Consider the following 22235-nt stretch of genomic DNA (forward strand, 5'->3'; position numbering starts at 1 on the left):
TTCATACTCTTTAGCCATATTAACTTAGTATCAGCCTAAACATCATTAATTCATCATGCCATGAGCCATAATGTAATAATGGATCCCACATGCTACTTTTATATAATAATAACTTAAATTTGATCCGATAGGTGATGACTAATATTAGTATAAGATGGCTTCAAGGAATCAAGATTAAGTTGATGTATAAATCCAAGTGGTAACGAAAAAATAAAAATAGGGAATAAAGGAAATAAAATAAAAGTTAACAAGAAAGCATATATATATATATATATATATATATATATATTGTATACACCATGTTGAAAACTACAAGCAAACGAATTGGTCATGCACTTCTAATGCATTAGGAATTGGGGAATATATTTTCGAAAAAAAGGTTTAAGTCGCCTTTGTCAATATCGAAATTCAACAATTTCTCCATGGCATCCTGCATTAAAAATATATATGAGAGCAAATGATATCCAAAATGTAATTAATATCTTTAATTTGACTCTTGAAACTGAAATGACACCTTGTATTGATCATCTTGAGCGGAGATGTTCTCATTGCATAACCTTTCAACACAGTTGTTTTTTGAAACAGCATCCAACACAGCTGCCGCTCTTTTTATAATTTCGTGTGGCACGCCTGCATGAACGATGCAACTTATTCTATCAGAAATTAAGAGTGTAAAGACATACTTAACACTGTCCCTTTTTTTACAGAGACTTAACATTATTCATCACATCACATTAATAATCACAAAATGTAACATATTGGATTGCATTGAGTATTACGCCTACCAGATAGCACATCCATTTTTCTTTTTTTGAAATAAAAGGGTTTAAAGGTCCACAACAAACAAACTAAAAACCATGTGAAAAACGCATAGATGATATGGCTACCAAAACAGGTAACAAAATAACAACAACAAAAAACTATTAGCACTAAAGAAAGATCATAATTAGGTATAAAGAATTGGCAACTTGATTGCCTTGATGAGTAATGGATAAGATCTAAAAGAAAACCCATGCGAGAAGAGCAACCAAGGATAATATCAATATATTCAGTTAAATAATTAAAACTCACCTGTTAGCCTCTCATTCTTTAGCAAAAAGATTATCAAGAAATTTAATGATCCCTCATGAACGGCATTACTTCAACCCAAATAGCCAAAGATTTAATTATCCTCCCACCCCACCCCAATTGCCATAGTAAAACTTGAAACCTTAGCATAGAATTTTTTGCAATGAAATCATAAAGAACACAATCATTTTTGCATCAGCTATATATATATATATAAACATTTATATAATCTTTTTGATCAGGTAATATCATTTGGTAAACATTAATCTTGTAAATTACCTGCAAGGAATGCACAGTGCAGCCCTGCAGGATTCCCAAAATTACACCTGTCATTTCCATCCATAATTCAATTGGTATAAAATACTAGTAAAGCAAAAGCATACCATAGCTATGATGCACATGCCCGGGGACAAGCCTGCAGGAATATGATAATAACAAAGCTGAAATCTACTCAAATGCAAAACATTTTAATTCCATACTAATTTCAATAATCTAGAAAGCACAAGCACAAGGTTATCTTTGAATGAATTGAATACTTTACTCGTGAACAAATTATTACGCAATAGCTATCATTCAAGCATCAGAGTATTTTGTTGGAATATTCCAACATATTTATGTATAAGGCTATTAGCTATCAGGATGGGCAAATGTTGAAACAAATGTATGCTAAATATATAAGTTTTGGCGTTTAGTTTTCTCTCTCCAGAGTCTCTGACGAAAACGTTTGCCCTTTATTAGGTTATATGGGTGACGGTGGTGGGAGAGTAAAATTACCTGATTAAGTAAAGTACAATGGCCTTCAATCAAGTTCACTGACATCAGATGCCCTTAGGATGTAAATATAATTCTTAGCATATTACATGGCAAAATCAACAAAAAGATACCTATATAAAAAAATTATGTCTTCGATATGTGGGGAATTGTCGTCAGACCCTAGTATACTCATTGTGTAGCACTTAATCTGCTCAGACTGAAATAGCCCAAAAAAACTATATTTATTATCACTCAATTTAGTTTGAAAACTTCCAACTCCACCATAATGATTAAGTACAAAACCTTGGTCAAAGAACATCCATGCAATAAATCCATCAGATGAGTGCACACAAAAACCTACACAGTTCATACAACAAATGGTAAACTATGATATCTCATGAGAAAGTGCTTCTTAGTTTACACTTTACAAAAAGTGAAACAAATGAATTTAACTAACAATGTTCATTTCACCGGCTTTCAAATTATACAGTTAAAATTTTATCTATAATAATTGTAAGAGTGCAATAAGCTACAATTGAATACAAAAATAAAACACGGGGACAATTTTTAAATTAAAATTAGAGGATTTAAAAAAGTAATAAATGGTAGTAAACTATGAATCTTAAAATAAAATAAATAAAATAAGAAGATTCTCACTTTCAGCCCAGCACTCTAAAGTTATTATATTGAAATGGAACTGAAGTTTGATGGATAAAGTTACTCCTTAAAGTACAAATTTGATAAAAAAAGAAAGTGTCTGTGTGTGTGTCTGTGTGAAGAAACAAGAACGAATTTCATACAAAAAAGTAACAATCGATCAATATATGTTATAAAAACCATGTCATTTGTGTGAAATTGTTCTCACAATGTATTTCCCTTTAAGAGGAAATATAGGCTGAATCAATATAAAAGCATGTAAATCTGATTGAAAATCGGCTACTACTGAAGAGGCAAGGGCAGGCCATAAAAAAGTATTGAAAAACCGACTAAACATGGCCCATCACCAAAACGACATAGTTAAAAATTACATCAATTTTCAAATTTGAAAGAAAAGTAAACAGACATATTTGTAAGAATAGAAGTGTTTAAACCTTTGGAGGTTCATCACATGTGACAAAGTGATTTATAGCCCCAGCAAGCAGACCAACGCCGTCTGAAAGGAGATCGAAACATATAAGCTAAATATTAGTCTCTGCAAAACAGACACGTATTCCACATATTCATGATTTAGACATTTCATAAACATTGAAGAAACTGACCTTCTGTAAGAGTACCTTTACCAAATTCATCCACCAGACACAAAGATCGCGAAGTAGCATGCCTGCAGGTGCGGGTTCTCACAACAACCATAATCAAATCTTTAATTATCACTACGTTTCTATCATTTCCTAAGTTCCCATCTAACCTCTACATCTCTTTTAATGATTTGACTTATATTTTTTTGTTGCCATGCCTGCAGGTTTTCACCTCAATAACAACAATCAAATCTTTTACTATCATGTATTAAGTTCACATATAACCTATAAATCCCTTTTACTGATTTGACTTATATTTTTTCGTTTCCCTTCATCTCTGATTATTAGACTATCATCCAAATCATATCAGAGACACTATTTCTTATAATGAAAGTTTTACCAACTTCCTTTCTTATAGTTGTTTACCTGATCCTATCTTGTCCAGTTATAAAAGATAATGCGAAAGAAAGGGTCATTCCGCACAGCAGTTCAAATACTAGGTGAATATACATATTTAGCTTATGATTGCTTTTAGTTCAATGTTTTAGAGCTAGCCTTTTCTGCCTTTTCTCGGTATACCTCAGCATCATCCCAATTTGATGTAGATCAATCATAAATGTTGATTGTTCTGCTGTCATAAGCCGGCTTCCAGTCGCACAAAATATTCTGCAGTTTTGATGCCCCCAAATAAATTGTTAACATTAAGATTGTAATTACTAAACATACAAAGGTGAACTGTTGTCTCAGAAATGAAGTGGGACTCAAGAAAGTGCATACCTATCTGTCAGCCCAACAGTTGCTGCATCAGCTGGCACAAAACTACCGATGTGGGACAGGAAAACAATTACAGCCACCTGGAGAACACTTATTGTTATTTTTTTTAGCATTGAGAAACCATGGGAAGGACTGTAACATCATGTAGTAAGAATCAACTATCCAAAAAAATACACGCAAAATATATTCAATGTTCAACTACAAGATAGATGAAAATTTGTTAGAGTTACATATATAAACAGAGAATGGAATATCTTATTAAAGGAAAAAAAAAATCAACAATCAACACTAACAATCTCACCAATCTCTGCCTATCCACCATCAGAAGTAACCCCTTTTGTGTACCCATTATCTAAGCACCATAAAGAGGTCAAGTAAATAAAGTTTGTATATCCGAAAGAAAAAAATATTGTAATTGTCCAAAGAAATTTGCCCTCTTTACTCCTGAAACTTCTATATGACATGTGAAAATGTCACTTGTTAAATTGTAATTTCTCTGGGTTTTTATCTATCATAGTATGTAACTTATTTAGGATCTGTAACTTCGTTCTGCAATGGACTTTTTGGTTTCAGGATTCATAAACTCTGTTAACAATTGTAGCTTTTAGAGTTGTCGGATCAGATGAATAATAACAATCAGCAGTTGGTACACATACTGTGAAAAGGAATAGTTCTAAAACATATTATTTAAACATTAGAAATTGAGATTAAAATAAGATGGCCTCTTCAACATTATTGCTATTTGAATACATATTCTAGGAATATAAAGAACTAATAACTGACCGACCTGTTTTATATAGATACTCTTCCCAGAAAAATTAGGACCAGTAATGATATTAACTCTTCCTGATAAAAAGAGTAATTGAACAGGGATTAAACAGTAAAATTTTATCAAAAAGGATTTCTTGGACATTTTTTAGCTAATATCAGTAATGTATATCTACATCTATTTACCATCATGAAAAATCTTAGTATCATTAGGAATAAATGTGTCTACAGTCATTTCCTGTAAAACATGCCTACAAACAAAACATTTTTTATCATTAATAATTTCAATAGTTATCCATTTTCAAGAGGTTTCTTATGAGCCTGATAGTTCGAACCTTCCATTTTTTATATCGAGCAAGTTTTCTTCAGTCAGTAAAGGCCTGACATAATTGTTCTGTCGTGCAACCAAAGCCATTGACAAAAAGCTGGAAAAAAAATTTATCAATGATGAAATGTCTATTCAAGCACCTGTTATTATAAATTTATAATGACAAAAGTTGATTTTACCAGTCCATTTCAGCTGCAAAAGTTGCCACCTTTAGCAAATGGGATGAGAACAATGATACACGGGAAAATAAGTCTCTGGTGATCGCCCTCTCCATATCTTAAATGACAGAATTCAGAACTAATTAAGTAAAGATTTGCACCAGAGACCAAGTATTGCAACTCTAAAAGCAGGCTCAACATTCTCTGTAATTATCTTATATTCTTATATATAAATCTGCTTTTCTGAATGAGTTTCAACAAGGTTGGAAGCTATCTCCTCACAACCAGAGGGCAACTCTTCTGCTACTGACCAACAGAAGAAGATGCAGAAAAAGGAAATAACTATGATAAATGGAGCATGGTCCTTGCAAGATAAACATAAAGCATATAATAAAATAACTCTAACATCTGCAGACTGAGTAAAGCAGGTTCTCTGTGCAAAGCCCTGCCAAACCACCATTATCCAAAATACCCTGGTATACTTCCATGGTTATATTTCCCTCCCTAAATAACCAATCACCTGCTCTTTTTCTGATTCCCAGATTCTCTTCACTACCCTCCTTGCCACATGTCAATTATGTCATTCATTTCTCTCTCCTCTCCCACTAATTCCCCTTGTGCAACACGTTTCTTCCTCCTCTCATACACTTGCAAGCCTTACATCCTTAGACCTACTTTCATTTTCCTTCCCCTTTTGACCTTTCCTAATATAAACATGCATAATGGGCCTATGACCTATTATATTCAGGGAAGACCTTATCAATCATATCACTATCCTCCTTGAATTCTCATTATTCAGCAAATCGACCCTGTGAAGTTCCATTGAGCAGCCTGCATACAGCCAACACTGCTAAGGGAACCACTTCCAATTACCAATCTCCAGTTAAAAGATGTGGAGGTTGTTGCCTGTTGGCAAGAAATAGCTTCTGGGTTCACTTTCTTAAGCTGCAGCCATGAAAGACTGAATGTTACCTGTTTTTTTTTTTTTTTTTTTCAATTTCCCTAACAGACCCGCCATAAAGTGAAAATACATCAGAGAAATATCAAATAAATGCTTATACACCTAGAATTTTATGATAGATATCTCCTAGAAGACTGTCCAATTCTCGTGTCTTTGGCGTACGATAAAAGTATCTTTTTGTCTCTCCATCTGCATCACAAAACTAAATTTGAAATTATTACAATCAAAATCAAAATAGAATATATCAATTACCTTAAATCACTTAAACAAAGTGCAAACACCAACATACTGTGTATTCCCAATCTGTAAGTTTCTCCAGTGTGGCTTCTTCAAGTTTTTCTTCAAAGAGGCACATTAAATATCCTAGAGCAAACAAAAACAATAAGCAAGCAGTAATAAAATTTCAAGTGTTGTTAAACAGTCGCAATGGCAGCAAGCCTGCAACAATCATGCGCCGTGGTGGTCCATGCTCAATGGCAAATTTTAGTTGACCACTGTCTACCATTGATAACTAAGGAATAAATATGTCGTCACTTCTAACAACAATTGACCCCAAAATTCAGACATATTTTCAGCATCAATTAACATTTCACTAATAAGATGATCATGTCATCCTTTAATTGACAAGTCTACATTAAATTGCAATCACTCAGAGGAACAGTGATAGCACAGAAAATATTTAATTTAGCATCAAATGAAGATGCATGATATCTAAAAGCATTATCTGAAAATTTACAGGTAAGGTAGTTGTCAGAAATCAGAATAATAAAATATATAATATATAATGAAAACTAAACTATTATACTGCTTCAAAAGCTTATATAACAACAACAAAAACTGATTTTATTTTTAATCAATTAATCCATTAAGTCCGCTTTGCATTTATGATAAATACAATACACTCATGACTGATCAAGATAATTTAGTAAAATCAGCGTTTTCTTTATTTCATTTATCATCTCTTCTGAGTGTATGTGAAATGCCGAAATTCGACAAATATTTTGGGACGAAGGGAGTAATATAAAAATAACCCTTTACGAAACAGTGGATTCAAATATAATAATAATAAAAATAATAAAATCTGCTTGTTAACAAACATACTTCACGAAGAGCAGTGAATAAACCCATTACTAATTTTCTTGAAACAAATATATTTCAGAATCAGAACTACCAATTTGCTGTATGTAAACAATACAAGGAACAAGCTTGTCCTTGCACAGAACAGGGAGTTGTACAAGTTCCAACGACGAAACCTGCATAAAATAAATCACGATGAATACACACACTACATGTATTTTTTTACTGAATTAAACTTTTCACCAAAGGCTACCTCTTCCAGGAATTCGGGCAATTCCTCATATATTTGCCTTAGCTCATCCAACTAACGATAAAAAATTCATCCAAAAGTAAACTATTAGCCACAGTTAAAACAAATTTAACCTTGTGAAGGAAGAAAATTCATGCAATTGGTTAATCTTTAACATCGATGGACTTGTTCCTTTGTTAAACAGCTAGGCAAATGCTTGAGGGGACAATTTGAATAAATACATCATTTTTGAACTTGAAATGCATAAGCATCTTGCCTAAATTCATTTATTGACATACTAAGGTGAATAAAAGAATGAAGAATCGGGGTTTAACCTCATCACAGAAACCTTCTTTCACCACTGTCGTATATCCTTTCTCTTTAGTTCTGTTTACATCTATAACCCCAATTATCTGTAGAAAGAAAGAAAAAACAAAAAGAAAAGTCAGTTATAACATGAATCCAAATGAAGAAAAACCTACAAATTCACTCATACCTAAAAAGATTCAATAAGTCTTTTGTTGACATTTAAGAAGCCTTTATTTTTTTAAAAAGTATAAAATCAGATGCCTTTAATTATCAAAGCATCAGTATACACAATTTATTTTTTGCTTCTCATTCTAGTAACTAACAGGAGATAAGCAGATAAAACTTACCAGCTCATAGACATAAGCAAGCTCTGTTGTTATGCATGAATTCGCCTGCAACAATGATACACATTAAATTTAAAAAAAAAAAAAAATTAAGCTAGAACCTATACAACGCACTTGTAGAGAAGGGATATGTACCATCTCAACAATATCCAAGTTCAAGTGCTTCATTTCTTCTTGAAGACCTTCGGAAATTCCAACTTCAAATATCTTGTTTATATGCAACAGTGCACTGATACTCTTAAAATATTAAAGAAAACAAATATAAAAACAGTGTTGTGACCCCAAAAATGTGATATTCACTGGCAAATTCCTGCAACCTTTAACAGAATAACTACACAGAAGACTATATTATGTTCAACCTAAGAGTAAAAGCAACCTCTCAATAATACAAAACCTGTGTGTCAAATGGATTCATTAATTAATCAGCGCCCAATATGGAAAGGAAACCTTCGTATCTTTTGTTTTCTTTTAATGAAATATTGCTACACACAGGAACAACACCAACATCTAATATACTCATATCATGACAAAAATAGTGGATAATCAAGGAAAACTACGAGAAAAATATTTCGTCCATATTTTTTATACAATGACATTTAATTTAAATAACTCACATATTTATATGATTGTTTATAAATCACAATCAAAACATATAGAATATAGAGCACACCTCATGAAGTGGAAATAGAAGCCAAATAGTTTAAGATACTATTCATTTTAATTGACCGATCATTAACCAGAAAAACGATCCGAATAATCTTATAATTTAACTGGTTCAACTTCTACCCCACTTCTCAGTGACATAACAAAGTCTTTGCTCAAAATTACCACCTCATTTTCGCAACACTTCTGTGCCATGTCATTTTTCCAACAGAAGTACTTCTCAGAGGGGGAATTTTCTTTATTTGTTAATACTTACAAGCTAGGACAGATAGGGATCTAGGAACAATCTCAGAGGGGGAATTACTACAAACTTTTGGTTCTAGGCAACCGGTAACATGATATAAAGAAAATTCTTACAAGTTTACGCTTTTTCGTCAAGGCAATTGGGGTCACTTAAATACTAAGTATTATTAACTCAAAGAACCTTTTACAATTTGCATGTAGAAGCAAGCATGAATTTAAACAGAACAAAGGAGCAAAATAGTAATTGGAAAGCAAATAAAGGCCTTAAAGATAAAATTACCTTCAGAAGTGCTGTCCAATCAGTGCTAGTGCATATGGAGCTTGGAGAGTCAAATTTCTATATTAATTGAAAGTAAATATTTGGACATGTAAGTATACATAGAATTCACTATATGCTGAACAGAGAAACATCATATTCATAATTGTACCAAAATAGACTAGCCTATCTTCACATCACAATACTCTATGCTCATAAGTTAGAGCACAACAGGATTTATAAAAGAGAGCTTATTAGAAGTACAAAAAGAAAAGAAAACCTAAGAGGAGTGAATTTTCATACCTTCAGCAAGTAGGGAATGTCCTTCACAGATTTCAGGGTTTCACGTAAAGAAGCAACGAGTTCTTCTGAGCATTGAAAGAAAGATATCTATTTCCCATCAAAGAAACTTAGCTTTTTTTTTACTTAATAGCTAGTTCACCTACAAATGGACAGAAAAGTAAATATTTCTTCCAACCTGAAACTTTCGATTCTGCAGCTTAGTTAAGCATAATAGGCCATATGTGATTAACTATAAAAGGATACAGAATTTAAACGGTAGTTTAGAACATCAAGATCAAGTATGGGCCTCAAGAACCAGTGTCTGAAATGGGAAAAAAGACAAACATTAATATAAATTTGATGTTTAAGATGCATACATAATCAATCTCACAAGTTTAATAGTTGCTACTTGTTACCTCAAAAGACGCCTGCCCATTGGAGTGACACACTGCATTCAGGGCAAATGATTATTCATGTGTGGCAAGAAACTGGCACTCGCTAAATGGTATTAAACAACTCCAACAAACCTTATTCATCATTCCAAATACAGAAAACCTGCAATTAAGACATATTATCTGAGATAGTTCCAGATTTTTAAAGTATAATATGTAAGATTAAGTCAGCAATTACCCTTCTTTTGCTCTACCGATTCCCATGTGGCTTGGGTGCTTGTCTATCTGGAATATTTGTAGTGCTTCATGAGCTGCTGCATCAAGTTTGATAAAGCTATTTCTGTATGTATCTCCATCTTAAAGAACCACATGGGTTGAACTCAACATTATCTCCTTTCAAAGAGCACAAAGTTGAGAATAAAATATGGATTGTATTTAAGGACCGAGTAAAATAACTAAATAAGTGTAAGGATACAGTGAAATTTCAGCTAAAGAATCTATCATAATTGATGTATTTCCAGATTCTTTTTGCTCAAGAGTATCTACAACCCTTTCATTCTCTAATATCGCAAGAAGGCCACCACTGGCACGAACTTGTACTTCACTTCCCATGTCCATCATGGAACTCAGCTGTAATTGTAACAGGGAGGTAAAGGGGGGAAATACATGTAAAGCTGTTAGAGTGTTGAACTAATAAATGGAAGGACCAGAGCAATGATTTGCATACCAAACTTTATACAAGCATCAAATAGTCCAAGAACGAGTATTTCCATTATTAATCTAAGCACGTGTTGAAAATTCCAATATTATGATAGACAACGATGATAAATTGCAATAGTGGAAGTTTCGGACTCACAAAGTAAATCCGCTCCTTGACGTCTAATCCATCATCCATTCCCGCAACCCGAAGGTAAATTAATCTGTAATATCAAGAGGGTGAGGAGGAGAAAAAAGAAGCAAATGAATGCAAAAATTGCAGCACGCCATCTTTCGTTTTTCCTTTTATTGGAATGATTGAATTGACAATTCACCAAATAAAATGTCATACAATAGCCTCATTAAAAATCACAGTGAAAAAACTATGCATGCTAATTAGAACAAGTACAAAAGAAAACAGATTGTAAAGACTTTTGCTTTACCCTCACTGAAGCTGAAAAATAAAATAAAATAAATAAAAACTTCTCTAGGTTAAAAAAAGAGAGAAAATGCTACCAAAAGTACTCTGAAAAGACGAGCCAAAAACCCTAATTTCATATGGAAGGTAAGATCCTAAATCACAATAATTTTCGCATGAGGGTGAGTCTTTGTGTGCTTGACAAGTTTCAAACATTCATATTTTGAAATGTTAAATAGATTAGACACATCACAAGCCACACAACAACACAAAAGTTAAACAGATTTTAATATCTGAAATATTAAGATCTTGAAAGATCAAAGATCTATACAAAACAATGTCTTATCATGATTCAAGAATTCAACATGTCATTGACAAGTGCACAGGACACACTTGACTAAAAAGTTCTCTTCAAGAATAAGTTGCTTCAATACCTGTGCCATGCTTGCTCATAGCTGAATATTGAACTTTTCACAAGCTTTACTGTAGGAGCCTCAGCTACTTCGTCTGCATAACTTCAATTGGTAAAATGATCCAAGACACTTTTGTAACACAACCACATGATGTATGCCATACCACTTTGTTGCAGAGCAGCCAAGAAAGATTCTTCACATCTAGTACTTGTGTATATGACCAAAGGGTTTGCTTGATATTTCACTGCACTAGTCATTGAAGCCAAAAGACATTCATACAAATTACAATACTGTTGCAGATACCCCGCACACGCTAAACATTAACTTACACGCCTAAAGATCTTTGATGAAACATAACAAACACACCGAAAAGAGAGTAATAGCACACAAAGATTTAATGTGGTTTGGCATCTCTTGCCTATGTCCACAAAAGCGCCGCAGCATAACATCATTATCTCAAATAATATTACACAAATACTATCCACTCAATATGTGTATCACCCTACAATACTCTCACTAAGAGTTACAAGGAATGATAATCCTCACATCCGACAATCAAATGATTACCCACAACCTCCTCTCTAGGACATCGTTGGGGACTTATCAATTCTCCACATGATCGCCCAAGGTTGGGGGGATACACCAACTTTCCATATGATCACTCGAGGTTGGAGATCCTTCAGCTCTTTAAAAGTCCTCCTATATAGAATCGGGAAGTAGCTTTCATTCATGAATATAACTTAGTGGACGTTAATTGTCTCACCTCACTTTACGATTGTGAGATTCTCTAGTGTCAAGATATATTCATACACCTCTTGAAATGTATCTCATTTCTCCCCATTTTCATTTATTTAGAAGTCAATAGAAGAAAAACATATGATCACAACCCATACAACTCATAACTAATAAAGAAAACAATAATGAAATTACTGCGAAACGATAACAGATTCATGCTCTTAAGGCACCATGGAGGAACAAAGAAACTAAAACTGAACTCAAATCCAACAACGATAAGGGGGGGGAACATACCCAGATCAATAACTGGAAAACCTTTGTCCCCATCATCCCAAGCTTCAAGCACATAAAGTTGTCGAAGGCTGGAATCATAATAAGAAACTCCTATTCTGTAAAGAAGGTTTGAGAACTCGTCAAACAAAGATTACACGATTCAAACTCAGGCAGAGATGTTCATATGTCCTAGGACTCACTTCTGTTAATTAAAAGAGAAGTAAAGAAAAAATAAGAAAACATGTAACAGGAGCAAGCACATACACTGCATCTACTTTTCATAATTATCTAACTACTTTTTGCTCATCACTTGGCATATTATAATTTATTAATTATATTTAATTATCAATATTTCTGAAACAGTTGGCCGCTCAATTTCAACTACCTTCCTGCAACATCATTCTTCACACAATTTCACTTCAAATGCACAGAAACTATCATTTGGCTTTGCAATTACATCAAACAATTTTATCTTAGTTCGGTTGGCAATTTCTGGCAACAGATATTTAACAATTAAAATAAGCTTACCTATGACCGCATTGAATGCAAGCCATGTAAACCTACATAAAATTAAAAAATATCAAGTAAGAACTGAGATTGCAGTGAATCAAATATATCAATTAAAGTAAAATGACAAGAAGAACCAAGTATTGAAACTGATGAATTGTTTATGCATAATGCCTAAGAAGTTATACATGAGAACAGATGGTTAAGATATCAGTCATATCAATCTAATTTAATTTTGTACCCATTAGTTTAGTCTTTATTTGATTTAAGTTATCTGTAATATACCTCCTCTATTGACAGTGTTATTATAAAATCCGCTAGAGCTTAATTGTCATGTATTGCCAAGTGTAATCGACCGTGTATATAAATTAAATCCTTATTATTATAATAAAATAGCAAAGTGTTGGTTGTTTGGAAGTATTAACATAGCGATTAAGCATAATTAGTAAGTGTGTATTCTAATACGGTCGATTCGAGTTTCAACTTCAGTCCATCAATTTAAATGAACAAATTAGCGTCATCAACAAATGAACGGTTTAATTTTCCAGTTTCTGTGTAAAAATGCAACAATCTCATTAACCGCGAAGAGCAATGGCGCCAATTTAAGTTCTAAAACGTAGTGCGTATTGTTCCGTTGTGTGATTGTTAAGAAAAAAGTAAACGAATTAGCAGAAATAATAACAGGAGTTAGTTAGTTTGTGGAATTTTCTCTGTTTAGACGAAAATTTTGAAGAAAATTGCGTGAGGGAAGGACCTGAGGAATTTCATCGATCTCGTCCATGTCCTCCTCCATTTTCAGCGATCTTGTTTCTGCGCTACTGAGTAAACGTGTGAGTAAATGTGAACTGAAAAACCAAATGCGAGAAAGTCACGAGAATTTGAGCGGGGAAAATTGAAATGGAGGATCTCCTTTTTATATTGGGGTGGAAAACGATGGAAAATATGCATGCAACACCGAAGTGCTTGATACGGTGTCGTTTACTGTTCCGAGAAGAATGGGCTCGTGTTAATATAGGCCCAATCACATCATCGGGTTAGTGGGCTATGAATGGTTATAATTTTTTTGATTTTATTAAAAATTAAAATTGTTTTGAAATTAAAAAATCCTTTTTATATTAAAAATATCTTTTTCCTAGGAAAAAAAATATATTAAAAATATGTTCCGAAATTTTTATTTTTGAAAAATTGAAATATGTATCTCAAATATAAGTTTGCACTTAAATTATATATGAACTTTAAAATATAGTGCAACTTTTTGACTAAATAATTCAATTTTTTCATTAATAGTTATATTTAGTTTTTACAAGTAAATACTCAAGTGGACCCAAAATTGTAATATTGCATTAATTAAGTTTCTCATATTATGAATGAATTGCAAAATGTTAATATAAGGTTGTCTCTCAATTTAGATGTGATATCAAATATGTCTCTAAACATTTTTTTACATGTTAATTCAATATCAAAAATATAATTTCATAGTTTTGTACAAATAAAAATACAAACACCAATGCGATATGTGGGTTAAATATTTTTTATTAAAAAGAATTTTAATACAAAGAGTGAATCAAATATCAGTTATCAACTATGAAACTATTGTGGCATTAGGAGAAATATTTGAAAAAATTCCGTATTAATTCAACACCAAATATTTGAAATAATCATATTTCTTAAGAAAAACTCATTTGTTTGTAGTAATAGTCTAATAGATAGTATCCTCACTTTGAACAAGTTTTGCACATATAAATTATAATATAATATATTCTTTATTCTTAATTTATTTGATAAATGTCGATATTATTAAATTAAACATAAATTAAAATACTAACCATTATCATTGTTTATAAAAAAATTATTCATAAAAAAAAAATAAAACTACACAGAATAATATTAATAATACAATTTCTAACATATATTTTAATATTCTCACTTCTATTAATTGAAATTTCATAGAATTCTCATCAAATTTTGTATGTCTGGTACAAATTTATAAAATATTTCTTAATTATAATTAATAGAAGATAGTTTATTAGTAAGTTGGTGGACGTTAAAGAGTAATCCTCAAGTATTTAAACTATTTATTAATGTGAAGAAAGTTAATACTTCTCTGTTAAACAAACAAAAGTTAGTACTCCATTTTCACCACCTTTGAGATTGACCAAAAGTATACTGTATAAGTTTTGGATTCATGGAAAAAGTAGAGACCGCAGTGAATTTAGAGAAACATTTATAAACAAGGCCGGCCACTATGATTTGATACACTTGGCACGAACATACATATACTACAACGGAGTAAGTAAAACAATATTTTAATCTAATCTAATCTCTATTAACGTTAATTAGAAATATTATTTTTTCTTTTCATTTTTGGAATATTTTAGTGCAGACCACTGAAATTTGTGATCTTCCACTATCGTATACGAAGAATCATCAGCATCAACATCAACTCGTTTTTCTTTCCTTCTATCTATCTACTTCTCTTATCGATCACTACAAATACTAAAGAAGCTTCACCTATTATTATCTATTATTATCCACGTTTTTATTTCAAGCTCTTCTTTATAAAGAGTAGCTTAACGTGCGCATCCGTGGTGGCGCATGATATGGAATCACCAACTTTTGTTTCGAAAGCGAGGACAGCCTTTCATTCCGCTGCTGCAAAAGCGGAGCGTGTTCTCTTAGACTTCAAATCAGATCGAGGTTCTCTTCACGCCACATCATAGATTTTTCATCTTTATTTCCTATTTTCATTTTCAATTTAAATAAACGGATGTGCTTTTTTCTTCAATTTTCTTGTTCTTTTTTTGGATTTTATTTTATTAGAATTTTGTTGTTGTTGTTGAGATATTTGTTTTTTTTTTTTGGGAATGAGCATTGACTCAATTTTTTGTTCGTTGAAAAGATCAAGATAAACAATCGCATAATAACTTGACGAGAAATTCTGAAGTTGAATCTCCAAGCAAGGACAACGAGTCGAAGGTAATTGTGATTTAGCGTAGTTGTTTAATTGTTATTATCATTTGTGGTTTTTAATTGTTATGTTTCTATTCTATTGAGATTGGAATTTTTAATTTCAAATTGTTGCATTGAGCGTGGTGACAATGTATGCATTTTCAAGGTACTACATTTGGATTTGGATTATCAAATGAGAGTGTATATGTTTGTTTTATTAGGTTTTGATTAAGGTTAATTAAGAAAGGGAAATTTAGATCAATTTTCTTTGTTTGTTTTATGTATAGGTACTTTTTAAAAAGCATTAGATCAAATTTGAAAGTGTATATGTTTGTTTTATTAGGTTTTGATTGAAGGTTAATTAAAAAGGGGGAATTTAGATCAAATTTGTTTGTTTGTTTTATGTATAGGTACTTGTTAACCAGCATTTTTAATTTTAGTGCATGGTAATTACTTACAAAATGTGATATTTGTAATGGGATATTATTGCAGGTTCGCAGTGAATCAAAGCATATAAAGTGGAGGCCTCCGCATTTAGGAATTAAACAAGATTGGCAAGATAAAATTAAGAACATTCGGATTGGGAGAAAAGAAGCTGAAGATACAGATAAAATTGGGGATGCAAACATGGCAATTCCATTTTATGATGAAAACTTGTATATCTTGAACGTGAAGAATGATCTTGAGGCCAAGGTAAGAAAATAGGAAACATTTTAACTCAACAATATAGCATTCTGTGATGTTATCGAAGTGTAATAATGTGGTCTGTGAACATTTTGTTTTCAAAATAGTCTGTCAAAATGTGTCATCAAGTCCAACCTGGAAATTAATATGTAAGATAGGAATATACGGTATGGTTGTGGTGAGTTTTTTTAATTTGTAATGTTTGGTTGTTAAGAATCTCATGGTTAACTTCATCTTTCCGATAACTTAATTAAAAATACAGTTGAAATTTGCTTATTGATTTGTCGATTTAATTATACAAATAGGCTTCAGAAGCAATTCCATCTGTAGAAGGCCTTACTGCTGCGACTAAAGATCCCATTCCTGCATCCTCTGTGCTGAAGCAATTGGCTATCGCTGTTGAGTAAGTTGTTATTGTTTGCAACTCTTTTTCCTGCCACTTACCATGAACTACTATGTCAAAAGTTCTATTTTATGTTGTCCAATTCTACTTCTCTGGTTGTGAAAATCTCCTATTCTATTAGGCACTTAATCATTAAGATAGTATTAGTCTGTATAATCAGACAATATTAGAATCTTGTTTCTGTCTTTCAGAAGATTTTCAGCCTAATGATACAATTATCCTCTTCCCTAAAATATTTGAACCTTTTGACTAGGGCTGGAAGTAAAACAAAGTCCATGAAAGATTTTATAGCTTCATCAGGAAATTCTTCACCTGCCAGAGAGAGGTCAGGCTTAACTCTCTCTGCAGTTAAGGCTTTAGTGTTGCGAGAAAAGGAGGATAAACTTACATCTGAGTTTAGTGGCGATGAAAAAGTTGTGCATTTGATCAATTCTCTTTTCGATCCAGGTATGTTGCATTTTAGGAGGCTTGGTGATGATGTTATTGCGTGAAACAACCTTTTCATGCTTATACTTTTATCCTCTGGCGTATTATCCTGTGATGATCTTTCACTTTCATTGTAATATTTGCAAGATATTCGCAGAGGGAGATTTCCTTAGAAGGAAGATTGATTCCAATCCAGAGGAAAATGACATAACATCTTTGCCAAGAGATATTCACGGCGCTCCTCCTGAAAGTCTTGTTGTAAAGCTAGCTGAAATTACTGGAAACTACAAGTCCCTTCGAAAAATGGCTCTGTTCTGGTGCAGGGTTGTTGCTGAAGTACGTTTAACTCAAAAATAACTTTTGGTTATGATATCATATAGACACAATATCGTTAACCTGGGAATCTAATTTTGATTTATGCCTTTGATCACATTTTCTATGATATCTATTAAGTAGCTATTAGTTTAAGGACTTGAGATCTTAGTAATAGAGTTCATCGTCATTACTAGGTTAATACCTTCATCTTAGATCACATTATTTGGACAATTAATATCTTCATCTTAGATCACCATATTGAGACGTTTATTTATTCTTTTCCTCCTTTTTTGTTGTTATTTTAGAATTTAGTGGTATTTTTTGTTTTGTTTTAGTTTTATGGTTTTTTTTTTCATTGTTATTATCTGTTTTAGGCTATGGTTGTTGTTGATATATATATATATATATATATATATATATATATATTTTATTGTGGTCTATTAAGTTTGCATCCAGTTGCTTCCTTCCTTCCCCTTATCAAATAAATAAATAAAAAGCGAAGGAAAAGCAGCTAACTATTCATATGCTGTGTTATTGGAAACTTTGAGATGGCTCTTCTAAACATCTCAATCCAAGATCCCATACATGTGAACTTGTCTGCCTTACCTCTTCTCCCCCTTCAAATCTGTTTGTCCTTGAAAGAAAAGAAACATATATTATATAAACTCTGGTCTAGAATTTGTAACTTGAACTTGACTTTGGTCAGTAATGCTACTCCTTAATATTCCTTTTATAGTACTGACGAAGAAGAATATTTTATTCATTTACTGATGCAGCTGAGAAAACTTTGGGATGAAGAACAATATTTACCTGGAGTCCCTCAGAATGTGAATCCAGATCTGAAAACATGTCTTCTGTATCAACATTTTCAAGTAATTAATTGTTGTATTTCTCGGAAGAGGCTCCGTATCATTGCAACTGAATCTCTAGACTCTTTGATGATGCAAGCTAGTTCAAACATGAATGAATCAACCAAGGATGATGATGGGGCTGCGGCAAGCCCTGTTTTATATGCCAAATTAAATACCGGGGAGCTTGTTCTTCGACTTGGTGCTGATTCCCCAGCTGGAGATTTGACATTGTTGGAAACTGGTGAAGCTGTGTACTCTCCCGTCACCCAGGTTTGATATATATTTATTGTTCTCTGTAATAGCTATCTGAACTTGTTATTATACTTGAGAAATTTGTGATTATTTCTTGTAGGAAGGACCTTTGCTTACAGAAGATTTAATCAGAGAAACAGAGGAGTTTGTGCTGCGGACTGGGAGGTCTGTATATCAACTGAAATTCATCTTTGTCCCAGTTTGTTACCTTAAATTCTAAATCCGTTTCCTGTTTTCCTTATACAAATCCCAATTCGTCTTGCTTCTTGATTAAATATGCCTTTTGAATTGTTTGGCATTATCACACCTATCACCTTCTGACTTACATCTATTACTCCCAGGACCAAGGTTTGGGAATCTAAATATATGGCCTGTCTACTTACACCTATTTTTAATTACAACAACAACCACCAAGCCTTATCCCACTCAGTAGGGTCAACATGGATAAAACGATGTCATAATGTTCTGTCATATAGCATTAGACCTATTTTTAATAAATTTTTATAAATTGATGAGCTGGTTGCTCAATATAATATTTGCTTAATGTTATTTTGTAATCCATTGGTAATCATGTGTTGTTTCTCATCTGACTAGTATTGCAAATGCTGGGTTCATTTAACTGCAGATGTGCATCTATTACGCAGTACCTTATTTTTAGCATCATCTAACAATTTCATGATTACTGACTTGCCTTTTGTGGTTAGTGTTGGTGCTGGCTGCTCGCAACTGCTCTCAGATATGCAGGCTTTCAAGGTCAGGCTCTTCCTTGAAGCGAACTTTTCTTGCCATTATGAATGTTTATATGTTATAACTATTTCAAAAATGTTTAATGTTCTGTCTTGAGTTAGTTCTGTTTTTCATCTTATTTTAGGCTGCAAATCCTGGATGTATTTTGGAGGATTTTGTAAGATGGCACTCCCCTCCTGATTGGACAGACAATGAGACTAGTATCGAGGACACTGATGTTTTTGACGGTGGCGAGTCATTGTCAACCAGAGGTCAGCTAAGTCGGCGTATGCAAAAAGAAGGTCTGCTGATGATCTTTTTCATCCTACTTGATGCTTAAAATCTGCTGCTACACAATTTCGTTTTTTATTTTATTTTATGTTAATAGATCATCAACAACTGATAGAACTATGGACTTTCCACTGTCTTGTCACCAATTGTGGCAAAACTTTTGCTATATGGTCATACATTTTACCATCATTTAGTTTATTGTGGGCTTTGATCTCCAAAGAGGTCATAGTTTGGTGAGTTTTGAGGAAGGTATCGTGGAATCTATGCTATATATTGCAGGAATGTTTTAGTGCAGGGTGATCTAAGAACTGTTGTGGTAAACGGCTCAGATTTAGGCTTAGAATGTAGATAATTTGATTATTTTTTAATGTTGAATTAATAATTTCAAAGTTTGGTTGCGTGACTAGGAGGTCGCAAGTTTGAATTGGGTTGTGGAATCAGCCTCTTGCATATATAAGTTAGGGTTATCTACAATAGACTCACGATGGGTTACCTACACTATGTTGTTCTCATTGTCAGTCATCAATATTGGCTTAGATCTTCAAGTTTCGTATTCCCAACTGCCTTGTGCAAACCATTGAGTCGAAAGTGTTTGCATCTTAGGTGTCTATTTTTATGGCACCTATGTAAGATATACATTGCCTAAATCGAATATCATATTACATATACGGTAAAGCATAGGTAGATAAGTGATTAGACTGTTGCTTTTTTATTATAACACAATCTGTAAGAAACAAGGCGTTGTTGAGCACCAAAGTTGTTTTGATTACATATCAGAAAAACGTATCTGAATTTCATTAGACGTTGATCATAGGTAATTTGTGGCGTGAATTGTGGGAAACATCTAAGCCAGTACCAGCTGTTAAGCAGGCACCTCTCTTCGATGAGGATTTGGCAGTGTAAGTAAATAATCAATTTTTTGAATTTATATTCTTCCATAATGTCGTCCTTTGAATCTCATTTTTACATTCTTTTGTAGAGAGGGCATCCTCAATGCATTTGAGGACATCCATCCTTTTGAGCTTTTTGGGCAGTTGTTTGTCTCTTTAGTAAGTTCTTTCTTTTTGGACAGTTATTTAGGATGCTCTTTTATTTCATCCATTTTTAATCATTATAATTGCTCTCAACTCTGAATTATTTCATGTTCTTTATAATTACATAAAGAGTATATTTCATTTTGTCACCAAGTGTCAAATTTTTGCATATGCGCCACTTAATAACTAAATGTCAAAGTATAAAATTTCATACAAATCAAAATCCAATTGACACTTCGAAGCACTGCTTTTCTTTATCAGTGTATCCTTCTATATATAAGGAAATGTTCACTATTAGATTAGAATCTTATGTAACACTCCAACCAATATTCAAATTATTTGAAATTTGATACATGTAATCATGAAGACAGTATCACATGATTTGATGATCAAAGTGGTTAATTTCACATTTTATTAAGTGGTGAAAGCGTGAAAATTTGACACCTAATATTAATTGATTATTTCCTACACACACCCACAGTTAAACCATTTTTATGCCTTTCCTAACTATAAACCTTTGCGATACAGCTTGGGTTAGGGTTTGCAATTGCTGAATCTATGCTGTCTAGTAACAAGGACTTCTCAAAGTTGTTCTATGACTGCAAGGAGTACATAGTTGCCACATGCCAGAGCAACAAATGGAGTGAGAAAGTCGACGACCTTGTCCAGGTGAGTACTTTTTGACTGTGCCTAATTTATTCATTGTTTATAAGAGCAATGTAAATTGATAGTGAGACTGGGTGTTGTTGATTTTCATATATACAACTATTTGAAAGTAATAACATTCAATTGATAATTTAACGTTCACGTCTCACGTTCCTGCCTAGGTATATGAAACGGTGGAGACAATGTTACTGAATCCTGAAGAAGCGTTGAAGTTGATGAAACAGACAGAAGAATCGATTGCAGTTACTGATGAACCAAAGAGCCGGTTTAAGAGGCTTAGCCTTATCTTCAGCAGCAAAGATAAAGCATTGAAAAAGCCCGTGTCAAAAGATCAAATAAATGATGAAGAAAAAACAACACGACAATCATTCTCAAGTTTCTTTGAAACTAAGTCATCTTTATTTTCAAAGAAGCCTCCTAGGTCTGGATGTCCATCTCCTTCTGAGAAACCACCTCTAGAAACTGACTGGACAATTGTTTAACAAATTTTACCCTCTCCCTGTTTATACTCGCTCTCCCCCTTTAAGCATATAACTGTAAAGTTTCTTTATTCTTTTTCCCATTACTTGGTTGAATTCTGTAGTAAATTTAATGAATGCTGTGTTATTTTTTGTTTAAACTAAATCTGAAGGAATTGAATGTAAATCATTTTTAAGCGATATTTTATTTGTGTTCTTTTCCTTTTGCTTTCGGAACCTTGCCCTTTTGGGTGTTAGAACTACTCCCACCACTGATAATTCTTTGCAGATACTCCTA

The 22235-nt window shown here is 32.8% G+C and overlaps 2 protein-coding genes across 3 annotated transcripts; one reads left to right on the top strand and one right to left on the bottom strand.

The window, feature by feature from the left end:
* Positions 1-185: 185 nt before the first annotated feature.
* On the bottom strand, positions 186-13830 carry LOC101508619 (DNA mismatch repair protein MSH5). The gene is made up of 34 exons (XM_004491353.4): positions 13637-13830; positions 12904-12935; positions 12397-12491; positions 11531-11611; positions 11389-11461; positions 10697-10760; positions 10316-10470; positions 10079-10180; positions 9976-10003; positions 9865-9896; positions 9713-9770; positions 9470-9556; positions 9191-9247; positions 8140-8241; positions 8008-8052; positions 7687-7764; positions 7376-7426; positions 7217-7298; positions 6335-6408; positions 6148-6247; positions 5106-5202; positions 4934-5023; positions 4785-4849; positions 4618-4676; positions 3834-3910; positions 3636-3722; positions 3081-3142; positions 2913-2974; positions 2125-2178; positions 1953-2038; positions 1452-1483; positions 1348-1371; positions 515-630; positions 186-430 (listed from the first exon to the last, which is right to left on the bottom strand). Exons 1-34 carry the CDS (start codon positions 13673-13675, stop codon positions 347-349), a joined length of 2430 nt encoding a protein of 809 aa, XP_004491410.1. The 5' UTR covers positions 13676-13830; the 3' UTR covers positions 186-346.
* A 1211-nt stretch (positions 13831-15041) lies between these two features.
* LOC101508935 (uncharacterized) lies at positions 15042-22140 on the top strand. Of its 2 annotated transcripts, XM_012713234.3 has the most exons (15): positions 15042-15171; positions 15261-15579; positions 15782-15858; positions 16324-16524; positions 16821-16918; positions 17172-17365; positions 17502-17680; positions 18436-18780; positions 18863-18927; positions 19467-19515; positions 19634-19790; positions 20594-20678; positions 20759-20828; positions 21342-21482; positions 21641-22140. In XM_012713234.3, exons 2-15 carry the CDS (start codon positions 15483-15485, stop codon positions 21959-21961), a joined length of 2079 nt encoding a protein of 692 aa, XP_012568688.1. In that variant the 5' UTR covers positions 15042-15171; positions 15261-15482; the 3' UTR covers positions 21962-22140. The 2 variants fall into 2 exon arrangements, with proteins under 2 accessions (XP_012568688.1, XP_012568687.1); XM_012713233.3 differs by having other exon boundaries at positions 15112-15579.
* Positions 22141-22235: the final 95 nt, after the last annotated feature.

The sequence above is a fragment of the Cicer arietinum genome, chromosome 2 (genome assembly GCF_000331145.2).
Source record: "Cicer arietinum cultivar CDC Frontier isolate Library 1 chromosome 2, Cicar.CDCFrontier_v2.0, whole genome shotgun sequence".
NCBI classification, from domain to species: domain Eukaryota; kingdom Viridiplantae; phylum Streptophyta; class Magnoliopsida; order Fabales; family Fabaceae; genus Cicer; species Cicer arietinum.

What these genes read in the sequence shown, in the direction of transcription:
- LOC101508619 (XM_004491353.4), bottom strand. Translation starts at nt 13,675, where the DNA reads ATGGAGGAGGACATGGACGAGATCGATGAAATTCCTCAG. An exon ending in GGCTGCTCTGCAACAAAGTG is followed by an intron (nt 11,462 to 11,530) that starts GTATGGCATACA and finishes GAAGTTATGCAG; the next exon opens with ACGAAGTAGCTGAGGCTCCT. An exon ending in TTGCTTATGTCTATGAGCTG is followed by an intron (nt 7,765 to 8,007) that starts GTAAGTTTTATC and finishes TTCTTTCTACAG; the next exon opens with ATAATTGGGGTTATAGATGT.
- LOC101508935 (XM_012713234.3), top strand. Translation starts at nt 15,483, where the DNA reads ATGGAATCACCAACTTTTGTTTCGAAAGCGAGGACAGCCTTTCATTCC. An exon ending in AGAATGATCTTGAGGCCAAG is followed by an intron (nt 16,525 to 16,820) that starts GTAAGAAAATAG and finishes TTATACAAATAG; the next exon opens with GCTTCAGAAGCAATTCCATC. An exon ending in TTTGTGCTGCGGACTGGGAG is followed by an intron (nt 18,928 to 19,466) that starts GTCTGTATATCA and finishes TTTTGTGGTTAG; the next exon opens with TGTTGGTGCTGGCTGCTCGC.